Raw genomic sequence first — 16,908 nt, forward strand, 5'->3', positions numbered from 1 at the left:
TGCTGCCTCTCAGCACCAGGGACCTGGGTTCAATTCCTAGCTTGGGTCTCTGTCTGTGCGGAGTCTGCACGTTCTCCCCGTGTCTGTGTGGGTTTTCTCCGGGTGCTTCGGTTTTATCCCACAGTCCGAAAGGTGTTGGTTAGGTGCATTGGCTATGCTAAATTCTCTGTCAGTGTACCCGAACAGGACCGGAGTGTGGTGACTGGGGGATTTCCATAGTAACTTCATTGCAGTGTTAATGTAAGACTAATTGTGATGAATAAACAAACTTTACTTTAAATTGAGATAGTTAAGATGACGATCTGCCATAACCTTATCAAATGGCAGAAGCTGTTGTAGGAGTTGAATGTGTCCAGGACTGTGTGCGAATTGGAAATGAAAATTTATAGCAAATAAATTTAAAACAGATAAAATAGAAGAACTTCCAAGTGATAAATATTGGAACAAGCCACCAGTTAAGGGCAGACGAAAAATATTAGGGATGCTCAAAGTGCAATTGGATAGTAAAATACAGTTAGGGCACTAGAAATGTCTTTCAATTGATAAAAATCATCCTCTCATTCTTACCCTTTATAATCCAAGGTAAGCACAAAATCTATTTTAACCTATTAAAGGCTTGGATCATTGCACACCAGTGCAAATGAACTGTTTATTTGCTTGTGATATCCAATGATATTCTTCACACTTCCATTACTTTGAGGTTAGTGCTTCAATTCAAAGCCCACCTACTTCATAGGCAAAGAAATGGTGGATCCTTCTCTGTAAAGTCCCAAATACATGTTGGTTAGACACATTGGCCATGCTAAATTCTCCGTGTACCTGAACAGGCGCCAGAGTGAGGCGACTAGGGGACTTTCACAGTAACTTTATAGCAGTATTAATGTAAGCCTACTTGTGATACTAATCAATAAACTTATTCATACTCCACAGAATAATTCTCAGTTTTGTTGCAATTGATTACACATTCACTAAGTGGGCTAAATAAATTGTTGAAGTACATCATTAATGCATTAAATTGTCTGATCTGTATTTTAATATTTCGAGTCCATGCTTCTTGGAAGTAGCCTCCCTAGTTAACGTGAAGAAATTAGTTACCATAGCAAAAGCTTTCTGGTCTCTGGATACCAATTGCATGGTTGCAAATAACCTGCGGTGCCCACAATTGTCTAGATTAATGCCTTAGCCTGCCTGTGAAAGCAAACATCAGCAACTCTAAGCTGCCTCATAACTTCACTGAGAGAAAGGGAGTAAGTGCTCCAACTCCACCCTAAAGAAATCATCTGCTGAGTTGACAATGTAGTGAGGAGTTATACAATAAATGGCAGAGCCATCAAGAGTATAGAAACACAAAGGGACCTAGGTGTGCAAAGTCCACAAATCCTTGAAGGTGGCAACACAGGTGGAGGTGGTGGTGAAGGCGGCATATGATATGCTTGCCTTTATAGGACGGGGTATAGAGTATAAAAGCTGGAGTCTGATGATGCAGCTGTATAGAACGCTGGTTAGGCCACATTTGGAGTACTGCATCCAGTTCTGGTCACCGCACTACCAGAAGGACGTGGAGGCGTTAGAGAGAGTGCAGAGAGGGTTTACCAGGATGTTGCCTGGTATGGAGGGTCTTAGCTATGAGGAGAGATTGGGTAAACTGGGATTATTCTCCCTGGAAAGACGGCGAATGAGGGGAGATCTAATAGAGGTGTACAAGATTATGAAGGAGATAGATAGGGTGAACGGTGGGAAGCTTTTTCCCAGATCAGAAGTGACGATCACGAGGGGTCACGGGCTCAAGGTGAGAGGGGCGAAGTATAACTCAGATATTAGAGGGATGTTTTTTTACAGAGGGTGGGGGGGCCTGGAATGCGCTGCCAAGTAGGGTGGTGGAGGCAGACACGCTGACATCGTTTAAGACTTACCTGGATAGTCACATGAGCAGCCTGGGAATGGAGGGATACAAACGATTGGTCTAGTTGGACCAAGGAGCGGCACAGGCTTGGAGGGCCGAAGGGCCTGTTTCTGTGCTGTACTGTTCTTTGTTCTCTACCATTCTACAGTATGGAAGCACAGAAACTACATGGTCTGTTCAGCTCAGCACACCTCTCTCCTGTCTATGGAATTCAAACCCACTTAAACATCAGGATGTAAACTGCCCTGTGACATCCTCAGCAATTCCCCAATCTCAAATCCATTTTGGCACGCAAAACTACATTATTTTATGGCACTTTCATTTGATATTTCATCTAGTTAGCATACTCAATAAGTTAGATGGCATTCACATTTCTAAGAGTTAACCCTTTGTAGTCTGAATCTGATCATATATCAGTACACAACATAAAATTAAACTAAATTTCCTCTTCAAAGTTTGCAAATATTACGACTTTTCAATTTAAAATTACCCAAAAACGTCAACCAAATCAGTGGGTGGTCCTGAAATTCTCTATCACATTTGATAGGAAGAGTTGATCGAGTTGCAGACTGGGTCCTTCACATTTAAAAAGACAGTTGAAAATTTATTAAGTCTGCTTATGCCAGTCACATATATGGCTTTGCACAGAGGTGTGTGCTATTTAAGCATTTATCTATACATCCGTTAGTGAATAAGATGAACTTCATTTTATTAAACTACCATCATTTCCCTTGTTCTCCCCAGGTCCTGGGTTTCTCAGAGCAGCATATTTTGATCTAAACTTGAACCATCATATATACGAGAGATTTGTTCTAATAGATGGAGAAGTGATATTTGCCTTCCATCACAAACCTGGCCACAAGGTTCGAAAAATGATTTAGAATATAATTTATCTCAGCTAAACAAGGTCCCAAGTTTGCAGGATAGACAGGCTACAGGTGCGCCAAGCAATTTGTGCCAATAAAAACTCAGGTTGAGGATGCAATGGAGAGCATGCAAGTGAGATAACTGCATTCCTGACACAATATAATCTTTCAACTCATCTACCAGGCCTGCACTGATGTGACTTGTTTGACATTGACAACCATTTTATTTGATAACTGATGGCTAGATGAACCAGAAAAGGTTAAGATTGATTTATTATTAGTCTAGACTATTTTATTAAAGAATCAAGAGCAAAATCCATAACCATCAGGACAGACCAGATGCTATCCAGTATTTTAAGAGGTGGATGGAGTTTTATCCACAGCAGCAGATCCTAATGGCTCCTTGCTCAACCTCTGATGTGACAAAATGTCGAGCTTTCACCAAGGTAGCTTGATACAACTGTAATTGGTGAATACTTAATTCTCTTCTGCCTTAGTGCCTTGTAGTTTGAGATGAATGTTAAAGGCAATTCTTTGTCTCAGGATCACTTTCTGTATGCCAAATGCTCCTGGGTGGACTTTTTTTTTAAGTATGGAAAAAGTTGACCGCTGCAGGCATTAGCTGACATGAGATTATACACAAGTATTTAATATTTTCCTTGCACAATAGCGCTATGTGCAATTTTAAACCTGAGCACCAGCACTGTGTTGACCAAACAACACCTCGGAGGGTCTCCGCCCAGCACTAGGAGGTGGGTTCTTCGTAAAGGTGTAGAATCAACATCCAGCATCAAGGCAGATCTACAGGAACTTGGAACAGATTGCAAAATCTAGACAGACTGAGATTTTGTTTACCCACTGATGTGGATCTAAAGTAGGACTAATTCCTGTGATGGCTAAAACAACCTCGAATCTAAAACATGACTTACATGCAATGCAGCAAGGGTTGGGGAATATCAGGAGCATCATGCTGCTAGATATGGAGCTGAGAAATGAACTGCACTGCTTTATCAATTTGATTGCTAGAAAATACTTATTTTAATAAATAACCTAGGCAAATTTTCAATTTTGTCATTTTTATTGAATATTAAATATTAAAATTTCAATGTTTTGATACCACTTGCAAAGGTAACAACACAACAGTGTGCGTACTTATTCATTCACTACAGTTTCTATTAAAACACACTGCCAGTTTATTTTACACACGATGATCCCTATGGGATGAAGTTGCATCAGTTCTACGGTATTTACGGTAGTGAATAAATACAGTTGAAACAATTTCTGAAATATATAGAAAGCAAGCAAGACTGTTACATCTTCAACGCTGTTGGAATTCAACAGCAAATGATGGTTTTAGGGCTCTCCTTTTGCTATTCAACTAGGGTACATCTGATACAAAAACATTACTAAGCAAAGAGTGCTTTACATCCAAAATTAAGGACAGTACGAGTTAGAAAATATGGTATTTACCATTTTTAGTCTTACTTAATACAAGCTGCAACATATTTATCAGTTAAGCAACAGCAACTATGTAAATCACATCTAACCTTATAAAAATGAACAATTTGAGTGATTTAATTTTTCTTTCAACCACAACCATAATAGTTTCAGAACTATTTCCTGGTCAACTTTAGTGCTAAATTACAGCACTGATAGATATAAACAAAAAAAAAACTAAATTTAAAGTGAAACCTATAAGCAGTCCAAATTTTATGTTGTGCATCTTGTCTTAAAAATTCACTTCCGTGCATTGGCTCAATACCTTAACTGTGCTACCCATAGCTTTTCAAAATTTTTTTTATCTGAGTGTAAGAAAAGCGTATAACTTGGATTTATACTGTCAGAACATCTGGTAAAACAGATGTGAGCAAATTTTGCTGTACAAGAGGTCTTGAACAGTACTGGAGCTCACTTGTTACAAAATAAAAATTCCAAAAGGTAAAATGAAGCAGAGTAAAGTAGAGCAATAGGAAAATGATTGCCGTTGCATGTCTGCCACCCCCCTCCCCCACCGTTAAGTACATTCAGAACACTATCTTGCTGGGTGACCCAAATGCATGGACACTTAGTTTGAATAGATTTAAATTTCAAAACAAAAAAACCTCTCTTGATTTTGTGTTATCTTTCAATTCTATTATGTCCAATCGCAGGAAGAAAATGGGATTTTTTTCAAGGATGTTGGAAAGATTCAAGCCACCAGATGCTTTTGAATCCAATTTGAGGGAGAGGAGTAGAAAGACAAACTGGCCATCAGCTGAAGCGGTCATCCTATTGAATGAACACGTGTCCTGTTCAGCACAACAGCATTAATGTACACACGCTGTTCTTCTTACACCATGATAGAACTTTGTTAAAAGATTTGTATGGGTATGCATTTAACATTATAAACCTATTAATTTTCCAAAGAATAACTTGGCAAACTGTTGCAGTGCTTTGGCGTGAACTCAAATGTGGAAGAGCAAAATGACTGACAAGGGGTAAAATGGATGGCCGGTCCATTTAAAAAAAAAAGCAGCAGCCAAATATAAGTCTCAGCTTTGAATCATACCAACAGGCTGGTAGTTTGCATCAACTGCGGAGTGAAATAATGTGCATTTAAACCAAAGGAAATGTTTGGCAGAACATTACACAACAGCAAAAGTTAGAAACATTTGAGATTTTGCTGCTGCAAGTTCCAAATAATATCATTTGAACAATCCTACAAGTCAAGCTGTGTAGATCTTTCTTTTATAAATCATTTCACGACTACAATAGTTTTTAAAATGAAAAGATATTAAAAATAAATGTTTCAGCCTGCAGTGCAGAGTAGTTTTATTTTTGGTTTACAACTGGCTGACAGTAAAGGTGAAAAAGTAAATGTGGATTACCATATTAAAATAAATTTACAGTGTGTTAATCATATGGATGAAATAAAGTTTTGTGGCTATATAATAAAACAAACAAACAACCTGACAGGCTTGTGAAATTTACATTACCGTTTCTGTATGGGCTCTTCACTGAACAGAAGGCTTCCACCACAAACCACAGGAGTGAGCCAAGGTTCCCAGCAGGAATACAATCCATACAAGACTTGAAACAAAAGGCCATTATGTAATGACAGTAGGATTTCATTCAAGTTTCGCACCTACCAAAAATATAGAAGATTTCACACAAGCCGACAAATTAATTTTTGGGGTCGAAATGGAAAACGAAATGCAAACGATGATCTTCTGTGACAGTTCTCAAGGACAGAATTCATCAAGTGTGATGCGTGGAGAGATGCTTTTACTCAAAAGGAAAAACAGACTGCTAGATAATCTGACGCCCTTCCTTATAATCAAACCCATAACATACAAAAGCTTGACCCAGCAGGACCAAAGAAGATGGAGCTCCTTGCAGTCTACTCAGCATCTTTCAGGATATTGTGAATTTCAGGATCATCTTGATTATGTCAGTTAACTGACAAGACAGCTCAGCAGATACTGCATAAAGTATCCTCAAGGCTAGCCCAGATTGAAGTAGATCTATTGGACTTCACAATCAATTTTCTATTTGCATGGTGACAATAATGTAGAATACATTAAAGAACTGTGTGTTTTTAAGTGTCTGAAGCAGATGTACGTTGTCTAGTTTTATAGATCCAGGCGACAAAAATGGTTTTATCCATTTGTGTATTGAAACCTACATTCTACTTCTGCCTTGCTTGGTGATGGCTGAATGGTCAACTTTTTCTTGTAAATGGATTTCACAAATCCTCCAGAAAGAAAACAGCCTAGGCGCTAGGTCATATCTAGTGGAGCTGATGGAACATCAGTTCTTCGAGCTCATGGACTACCCGGTTTTAAAGCGACAAAAAGTTTAATTTCTATGTAGTAAACGCAAGCTGGATGAGTTGTATGCTGCTTTCCCAACCTGTAAGGGACCATAAACCAACAAAATGCAACATCAACCCCAAAGCAACATTTAGATACATAGCTCAACACCTTAGTGACTGAACAAATCTTTGTTTGAATTGTGCAACCAAAATCGCTTAGCAATCTCGGAGTGCGTGCTTAAACTAATTGATCTAAAAATGCTGCTGTACTTGGACTGAGAAATAATTATTGTTCTATGTACAGCTATAATACTTTTAAATTAGATGACAAGGTTAGCAATCTATGCTCACACCAAGGTTATCTACCAACCAGAAAGAGATCCAGAAGTACAAGAAAAGGTTTCGTGACAAGGGCATGACTAACACCAGAAAGGATCAATGATGTTATTCGTCGTGATAACTTCACATGATACATAACAGGTTCTTTCCATTTGGAATAGGTCCTTAGAAACAGTAATCCTTTGATTGTAATGACAATGCAGACCCTGTAGGTTATTGAAACTCTTGGCTTCTTACACATGGAATTGGAATGTCCACCTTTAAGATAGAAACCAACTCAAGCAAAGTAAGGGAATGCACAGAAGACAGATTAATCGAATCAGCATATGGAGAAGATAAGGTAAATGGCTCTCGCATAGCAGATCACCATTGGAAGTTATCCATTTCATTTCCAATTAAAGATCTGCAAGCAGTATCTTGACATCCAAGTGTCTAGCACATATTAAAAAGTGAAATTCAGCAAGTTTTAATTGGATTGATTGGCAACAAATTGGGCTAAGATTTGAAAACCATCTCTTGAACTGCACTATGGAGGCAGGGGGAAACAAAGTTAGTACATCAATGCACTGCACAGGTGGGTTGCAAAGGGATGAACGCAATCGATTTCTATTAAGACTGATGGGGTTTATTCAAGACCAACATTGATAACTAGCTGGCACCAAATGAGCCCTGACAGCAGTGTCTGGTATCATCTCAGATGAACTTAACTCTTCAAATGTCATCAGTTCTGAAACTAGTTTTCTTTCGGGGAAAAAAAAAGAGTTGGGAAGACTTAACTATCAAAGGTTGGGGAAATAACTGACCTGTTAGATTGTTGAGACATAGAGGCGCTATCACTAAAAAATATACTTCAAAAGGGGCAACTTCAGGTGTTCCTTTATCAACTGGGGTTATTCCTGAAGCACACAAGTATATGGCAAAGACTACATCTGTTAAAGTATGTTGGTCGACGAGTCCTGGACTCAAGTTCTCACCTCCTCAAAACTATTTTAAAATTTTCAGATACATCAGAATTAAACAAAATGGTTGGCAGAGAGAAAACAAATCTTGGGAGAAAACTGGTTCTCTTCCTTACCAGTCACATATTTATTAAGGCTATATACAACGGTTAAAGATTCCTTGGAATCTCTTCTGACAATATTACCTCTGATGATCTCAGCACGATTCTATGCACTTTAGTGTCCCAACTGCAATCTACAGTTATAAATTGGTCACTTGAAGCTTTTCTTTTTCAGTTCAGAAATGTGCTTGCTACCATAGCAAAGGCACAATACTACGTTTCTATAATCTCTTCAGCGATGACTACTTCTTTGAATTTTTAATTCCTTGTTTGAGCTGTGGTGGACCAGGAGACTGTCCCTTCATCTGCATAGGTGCAGGTGGTGCCCGCTGCAAAGGAGGTGGTCGCATACCAGGTGGAGTTTGTGAAAACATTGGCAGTCCTCTTAAACCTAGGTGCGGATAGGTCATCAGTGGGCTAGGATTTCTTGAAGACATAAATTGGTTTAAAATTGGGTTCATTGGAAACTGCTGCTGTTGTGCTGCCATCTGGTTGAACTGTTGCTGTCTTCGACTCATTAATATCTGTTGTACAGATCTGATCAGCTGTGAAAGGAAAGCAGAAATGAGAACAATTGAATATGCAGTGCCTTCTTAAGGACCTTAGAAATCCCTACACTACAAAGTTCTGATCTTGCCACTGTCAAAGATAGGTGTTTAGTTGAGATTAGGCACTCAAGGGAGGAATGCAGATAATTCAGAATCAGTGCTAGCGATGAACTCAGAAGCACTGGAAGCGGTTTACCTTCACTGTGACCCAGTACACCCAAAAGGAGCTCTTCAAAAAGGAGTTTACATGCTCAGATGTACAACCTACATTTCTGCCTCAAAATCTGATTACATTATCTACATCCTCATTCTATCAGTATATTTAATTGACTACAAAAGGTAGATCAATTTTAGAAGCATGAATGGTAAATTTTCACTGACTTGTTTACATATCATACAACGGGAAGTGCTGTCCAATTACATTCAAATTAGCAATGGCCATAATCCCTAAAGATTAACAGTAGTTAGCAGTTTTAACACGTGGTTGGTCACCACAGTTGCAGAAATCAAAAGTAATCTTCGTACCACCAGATCTTCAAAGAACTTTAGCAACTCATCTCCCGAAACATCATCCAAGAGGAGTTTTGGGAAAACACTGGTTTGAAATGTTTTACACCCACAAAGACAGCCCTGAATCCTGGATTTTGAAGCCCAGTTTACCCAGATGCTCAATACTCCTTTGAATGGGAGTCCTTCTATGGGAACAGGAAGCTGTTCAAGTATTGTCATCCCAATGCCTGTGGCAAAAGGATTAAGTTGCTGATTTTGCGTGTGATACAGAAGTTCATTTCTGAACGACCATCAGTTTGGGAGAGAAGCAAAGAAAAGTGTTCATAAATTAAGTTGAAGAATTTATTCAGTATTTGAGAAAATAGACTACAGCCATTAAAAATCTAACTCAATGTTTTAAGATTAAAATGTATAATCTTAAAACAATTTGAACTCAATCTAATCATGCATCTTAAGAATGGAATTGACACTGGCAGTTACTTGTGTGGGCTATAAAACATTTAATTGGTGAAGTGGTTCCGTGGACCTCCTGATTATTGTAATTACATCTGAAGCTTCTGCAATATTTCAGTCACATGACATTTTACTTGTATGAAACAAGTTACCCAAAAATACTCATGATCAATTCTGGTAACTCATCTTTCATAAACTTATGACTACAACAGAAACTTAAAAATACATGTAAATAAATTCTTTATCTATTCAACTAAAATTTAATATGAAAATGTAATACTTGAGATAAATAATGCAAATATATTATACATGGGATAAAACAAAGTTATGAATATTTACTGCACCTTTTAAATTCAGTGATTATGCTTTTCAAATTGTTGAGACATTTTTAAAACGTCAAATATAACCTTGCTTAATCATTTTTTTCCCACAGAAAATACCAAGATCTTGTACTTTTTAAAAAAGGAAATTGGACAGATGTATCCCACAAATCAACCCCGCTACACCACTAATTAGCAAAAAAGTCTGAAAAAGGTTTTGTGTCGACATTAGGCACCAGTGCTTATTCATCAAAAACAGGGCTAAGTTCTTACCAGCTGTTGTTTTGAAAGGATATCATTGTACATAGCTTCTCTGCGTTTTATTTCCAGTTCTTGGCTTGCTTGTTTGCTCAGTGACACTGCTTGAACTTGCTCCTCGGACAGGTTGGGATTCTCTTTCCACTAATGAAAAGGAAGAAACGCTAAAAACCACGACAATCTTGGAACAGCAGAGCTGACAACAACGACAACAAAACATGCAGCTTGCTATTAATAGCTAATCTCAGTCACTTCTGAAGTGACCAATGACAGTTCAGGCTAAAAAGGAATTACTAAATAGTTTTCAGATTGGATGTAGGCAAAACATAGCAAAAAGTTACCAATTTATCTGAATGTTACATTTTCTGCCTGTGAAAATTAATGTATAGAATTAACTTCATTGCTTGAACCATGTTGTCCCCATGTAACTATAAATATTTTAGGAAAAAAAAGAGCACCACAGGGATGTACCACTCACTGTCCACATCAAAGATCAAAGAACAGTACAAGCACAGGAACAGGCCCTTCGACCCACCAAATCTGTGCCGACACAGATGCCTCTCTAATCTAATATTTTCTTGCCTCTACGTAGTCCATTTCCTTCTATTCCCTGCCTATTCATGGATCTATCCAGATGCCTTTTGAACGTTGTTATAGAACCTGCTTCCACCACATCCTCCGGCAGCGCGTTGCAGGCATTCACCACCCTGTGTGAAAAACTTGTCCTTTACATCTCTTTTAAACTTTCACCCCCTCACTTTCAACCTATGCCTCAGAGTAATTGCCCCTTCGACCCTGGGAAAAAGACTATCTACTCTATCCAAGCCTGTCATAATCTTGTAAACCTCTATTAGGTCACCCGTCATCCTGCAACACTCCAATGAAAATAATCCAAGTTTGTTCAACCTTTCTTCGTAGTCCATATCCTCCAAACCAGGCACCGTCCTGGTATCATAGAATCCCGAGTGTCCCTACAGTGCAGGAGGCCATTCTGCCCATTGAGTCTGCACCGACTACAATCCCACCCAGGTCATATCCCTGTAACCCCACATATTTACCCTGCTCAGCCCCTTGACTCTAAAGGTCAATTTAGCATGGCCAATCAACCTAACCCACACATCTTTGGACTATGGGAGGAAACCCACACAGACACGGGGAGAACGTGCAAACTCCACACAGACAGTGATCCGAGGCTGAAATTGAACCCAGGTCCCTGGCGCTGTGAGGCAGCAGTGCTAACTACTGTGCCACCCCAAAAATCTCTTCTGCACCCTTTCCAATGCGTCAACATCCTTTCAGTAGTGTGGTGACCAGAATTGTACACAATACTCCAAATGCAGCCGAACCAAAGTCTTATACAACAGTAACATGATTTTCCAATTCCTATAACTCAACCCCCCAACCGATGAAGGCCAGCATGCCATATGCCTTCTTGACCATCTTGTCCACCCAAGTTGCCACCTTCAGGGAATTGTGGAACGGCACGTCGAGATCCCTCTGTATGCTAATATTTCTAAGGGCTCTACCATTTACTGTATACTTTCTTTCTGCAATAGACTTTCCAAATCGCATCACCTCACATTTGCCCGGGTTAAATTCCATCTGCCATCTTTCAGCCCAGGTCTCCAGCTGATTTACATCCTGATATCCTCACTATCCGCTACTCCAATTTTTATATTATCTGCAAATTTACTAATCAGACCACCTACATTTTCCTCCAAATCATTTATATAAATTACAAACAGTGACCCAGCACTGATCTTTGTGCAACACCGTTTGTCAGACCTCCAGTTAGAGTACCAGTGGAAGGGTATTTTCCTCTGCTTTCTATGCCCAAGCCAGTTTTGTACCCATCTTACCAACTCACCTTGGATCCCATATGACTTCACCTTCTGTATCAACCTGTCATGTGGAACCTTATCGAAGCTTTACTAAAGTCCATGTATACAACATCCACTGCCCTGCCAAATTTCTTTTTGTCACTTCCTCAAAAAATTCAATCAAGTTTGAGAGACATGACCACCCCTTCACAAAACCATGCTGCCTATCGCTAATAAGCCTATTCTCTTCCAGATGCGAGTACATCCCGTCTCCAAGAATCTTCTCCAATAATTTCCCCACTCCTGATGTCAGACTCTCAGGTCTGTAATTTCCCAGAATATCTCTTCTGCCTTTCTTAAACAGAGGAACAATGTTAGCTACTCTCCAATCCTCTGGTACCTCGCCCGTGGCTAAAGATGATAAAGATTTTGGCCAAGGCCTCAGCAATTTCTTCCCTTGCCTCTTTCGGTATTGAGAAAGACCTTATCTGGCCCTGGGCACTTGTCCACCTTAATGTTTTTCAAAACTTCCGATACCGCTTCCCTTTTTGCCTTCTTAAGTCCCTGTTTAAGCTCTTTCCTGCTACCTTTGTATTCCTCGAGAGCCATATCCGTTTTCAATTCCCTGAAAATGTATGCCTCCTTTTTCACTAAGCTCTCAATCTCTCTCGTCATCCATAGTTCCTGAATCTTGCCATCTTTATCCTTCATTTTTACAGGGACATACTTTTCCTGAATTGTTAATAACTGACTTTTAAAAGACTCCCACACATTGGATGTAGGTTTACTCTCAAACAGCCACCCCCATTCTACATTCCCTAGCTCCTGCCTAATACTGTCTTAGTTAGCCTTCTCCCAGTTTAGTACTTTCACTCTGGGACTACTTCTATCCTTTTCTACAAATATCTTGAAACTTATAGAATTGTGATCACTGTTCCCAAAATGGTCCCCCACTGAGACAATCAACTGTCTGGACTCATTTCCCAGAATTAAGTCTAAGATAGCCTCTTCCTGAGTTGGACTATTTACATATCGCCTCAAGCAGCACTCTTGGACACACTGAACAAACTCTGCCCCGTCCAAGTCCCTGGCACTAAAGGAATCCCAGTCTATGTTGGGGAAGTTAAAAATCACCCATCAACAACACTGCTGTTTTTACATCTTCCCATAATCTGCTGACATATCAGTTCCTCCACTTCACGCTGGCTGTTGGGAGGTCTGTCATAAAACCCCAACAGTGTGATTACACCTCTCCTGTTCTCGAGTTCTACTCAGGAATATCAACTGAAGCAGTGGCAGGAAATATGATGTGTAGGTATGATGAGAACTATGTGTCCCTGAGAATTAAACGTGCTGAAGGCCAAGAAACACCTGAAGCACAGTGTGCTGTGTGTACAAAATATTACCCACAGTTTGATGGTACCAGATAAACTCAGAAAACATAACAAATGGCTCTGAATAAAAGAATAAGTTTCTTCAGGAGAAAACTTAACTCGCTGATGAACAGTAAATCCATGATGGTAGGATCCGTCAAGACTGATCACGAGAAAGCAATTTGGGTATCCTACAGAGTAAGTTAGCACAATACACTTGCCGAAGCCCACACAATTGATGAAAACCTGATAAAGCCTAGTGCCAAAGACATTGTAATGTGCTGAGGCAGCAGGTAGAAAGATTGAGATGCTACAGCTGTCCAACAATGCTGTCGCCAGCCAAATTCATGATCTTGCTGCTGACATTGAGGGTCAGCTAGTTTCTTGTTTTAATGTTGTGAGGCATATTCATTGCAGCTAGATGAATCCATTGATGTGGATTGTAATATTGCTGAGGTAGATCTTCAGTGTTGTTGTTGAGGAGGACTTGCTGATATGTGACCCTCTGCACAGCAGCATCACTGGCGGACAAATATTCAACTGCATCAACAACTTCTTGGAAAGACATGGAATTAGTTGAAAGAGTGTGTTGATGTGTGCACTGATGTGGCTAGGACAACGGTCAGGAAGACAGGTGCTGTAGCATGGATTATAGCTGCAAGGGCCATGCTGCATGAGCAATCACCATGTCCTCCACCAACATGTACTAGCTGTCAAGATGCCTGCACCTCTTAAAATAAAATGCGCCGGATGGAACAGCACAAATGAACAGCATTAAAAACTGTGCACTGAAATCAAGACTTCTTAAAATTGTGTCAAAAAAATGAGTCATGAGCACACAGCACTGCTCCTGCTCACAGGTGAGGTGGCTGTTGCGATGCAAAGTGCTCGAGACCTTTTGAGTTTTGTCGTACAGTCTTGGCATTTTGTGGGGATCAGAAATGTCAATTTTCAGAACTGATCAGTACTTCATGGCTTGCACATTTTGCAGATATTTTTGCACGGCTAAATTAAGGGAACCTGTCATTATAAGGCAACGGTATTACCGCAAGAGCTAAGATTTCATTGCTGTTGAGGAAACTTTGCTTTTGGACGGTGTGTAAAAAATTAAGACTGTTGACCGCTTTCCCACGTTGAATTACTTTCTCACTGAAGTTAATTCCGCCCCGAAGGAGAATACTTTCAGTGACATTATACAACACCTGCATGGCTCGCACTCTTTGATGAAATACTTCCCTTTGTCAGATGAGCACAATATGTGGGCATGCAGCTGTTAAGATATGGAAGTAAAAGGAAGATTCAAGAATTGAGTATCAAGATTAAAAATGAAATTGGGATAAAATAAAGAAATTGAATAAAAGGGGAACTGATGAGACCAGCTGTAGAATTAGAGTAGCAGTCGGAAAACAAGCGTTCACCTAAGTGACATGGGGAAAACAATGCTGTGTGTGTATATATATATATATATATAGAAAAGAGTGCTGGAACTATAGGTGAAGTGATTAAGTGGAGAGAAGAATATAATTTGAACCTATATGCTAAAAGCCTGGTTTAAGGTGTTATTACGATAACATATCAAAGGAAAAGAAAATATAACCATAGGACAGCGGAGTACAGGAGAGAAGCAGCTACCATCATGGCCACACCCAGCTGGAGAAAGCAGGCTCTCCCAAAAACAAGTTGCTAGAAGTTGTTTTTAAAAATTCTATAAAGAGAAGAACCGCTATGCCGAACTGAAGCAAGCCTCCCCAAACCTGGAAATAACCTGTGGGTGGTAACTACATGCTGGATTTAGCTCAAAATTTATACAGTATTGGATGTTGTTTGAGAAAAGGGACATTTTGGTTCAGGAAACGCAGGTAGTTGGGAACAAGGAATGCAGTGTGTGCATAGCCATTATTGTGGTTAAGTCCACTGTTGTAGTACAAAGAACAATACAGCACAGGAACAGGCCCTTCGGCCCTCCAAGCCCGCGCCGCTCCCTGGTCCAAACTAGACCATTCTTTTGTATCCCTCCATTCCCACTCCGTTCATGTGGCTATCTAGATAAGTCTTAAACATTCCCAGTGTGTCCGCCTCCGCCACCTTGCCCGGCAGCGCATTCCAGGCCCCCACCACCCTCGGTGTAAAATACGTCCTTCTGATATCTGTGTTAAACCTCCCCCCCCCTCACCTTGAACCTATGACCCCTCGTGAACGTCACCACCGACCTGGGAAAAAGCTTCCCACCGTTCACCCTATCTATGCCTTTCATAATTTTATACACCTCGATTAGGTCACCCCTCATCCTCCGTCTTTCCAGTGAGAACAACCCCAGTTTACCCAATCTCTCCTCATAATTAAGCCCTTCCATACCAGGCAACATCCTGGTAAACCTTCTCTGCACTCTCTCTAAAGCCTCCACGTCCTTCTGGTAGTGTGGCGACCAGAACTGGGCGCAGTATTCCAAATGCGGCCGAACCAACGTTCTATACAACTGCAACATCAGACCCCAACTTTTATACTCTATGCCCCGTCCTATAAAGGCAAGCATGCCATATGCCTTCTTCACTACCTTCTCCATCTGTGACGTCACCTTCAAGGATCTGTGGACTTGCACACCCAGGTCCCTCTGCGTATCTACACCCTTTATGGTTCTGCCATTATCGTATAGCTCCCCCCTACGTTAGTTCTACCAAAATGCATCACTTCGCATTTATCTGGATTGAACTCCATCTGCCATTTCTTTGCCCAAATTTCCAGCCTATATCCTTCTGTAGCCTCTGACAATGTTCCTCACTATCTGCAAGTCCAGCCATTTTCGTGTCGTCCGCAAACTTACTGATCACCCCAGTTACACCTTCTTCCAGATCGTTTATATAAATCACAAACAGCAGCGGTCCCAATACAGAGCCCTGTATTATCTCTCCTGCTGTGTTTTCTTTTAAATTAGTAAATATTCTTTACTAATTGACTACAAGACTACACTATTCCTCACTGGTTTGCATATCTTCCTTCACATTATACCAAAATTTAAAACATACAGCACTAGGCACCAGTGTTCCAAGTTACCCTTCTGGAATTTGAGACACTCTAGCACTTAACATCAGCAGGGTTTTTAATTAACAGTCAGGCCTGGTGACTTATTAGTACACGATTATGAGAGCCTGGTTGACATGATTTCTGTGTTCATACTAAAGCAATGGTTCAGTACACTACTGCTGCTGATGAACCTTTGGACCAGCTTAATGCACGAATATCCTGTGGCACACTGAAGACAACAGCAAGGTCAGCCTTCAGTTCTTATTGTTAATGACTTATTGGTAATATATACATAGATGTAGCTCGGAAAGACTGGCTTACATTTGATTTCTGTGATCACACCTAATTTCACAAAAAGGGTGTCGACATTATGAGAATGTGTGGGGTTTCCCGATGCTCTTGGGGAGGTCACTAAGGATTCTGTGGCTGGAAAGGTTTGGGGAAACCGTGGCATAGATACAAATAAACCATTCTCATTGATATGGGAACCCAGAACAAGGCATTATCTTTAAACTGGATAAAAGCCATTTAGGAGTGAAGTCAGGAAATACTTTTTCCACACAAAGGGTAATAGAAAACATCAGACCTGAGGAGTTTATTGGTCCAATTCTGTTCCTATATCTACTAATGTTGATCAAACAGAG

The 16,908-nt window shown here is 40.1% G+C and overlaps 1 protein-coding gene across 9 annotated transcripts in view; it reads right to left on the reverse strand.

Annotated features, from left to right (window-relative positions):
• Positions 1-5,553: 5,553 nt before the first annotated feature.
• atrx (ATRX chromatin remodeler) overlaps positions 5,554-16,908 on the reverse strand; it is a 178,298-nt gene continuing 166,943 nt past the window's right edge. For all 9 annotated transcript variants that reach the window (XM_078211911.1, XM_078211909.1, XM_078211912.1 and 6 more), the window contains 2 exons: positions 10,066-10,194; positions 5,554-8,506 (listed from right to left, as the gene is read on the reverse strand). In XM_078211911.1, coding sequence (XP_078068037.1) covers positions 8,204-8,506; positions 10,066-10,194 — 432 coding nt within the window. In that variant the 3' untranslated portion in view covers positions 5,554-8,203. The remainder of the gene's footprint in view (positions 8,507-10,065; positions 10,195-16,908) is intronic.

The sequence above is a fragment of the Mustelus asterias genome, chromosome 4 (assembly GCF_964213995.1).
Source record: "Mustelus asterias chromosome 4, sMusAst1.hap1.1, whole genome shotgun sequence".
In the NCBI taxonomy this organism is placed as follows: Eukaryota; Metazoa; Chordata; class Chondrichthyes; order Carcharhiniformes; family Triakidae; genus Mustelus; species Mustelus asterias.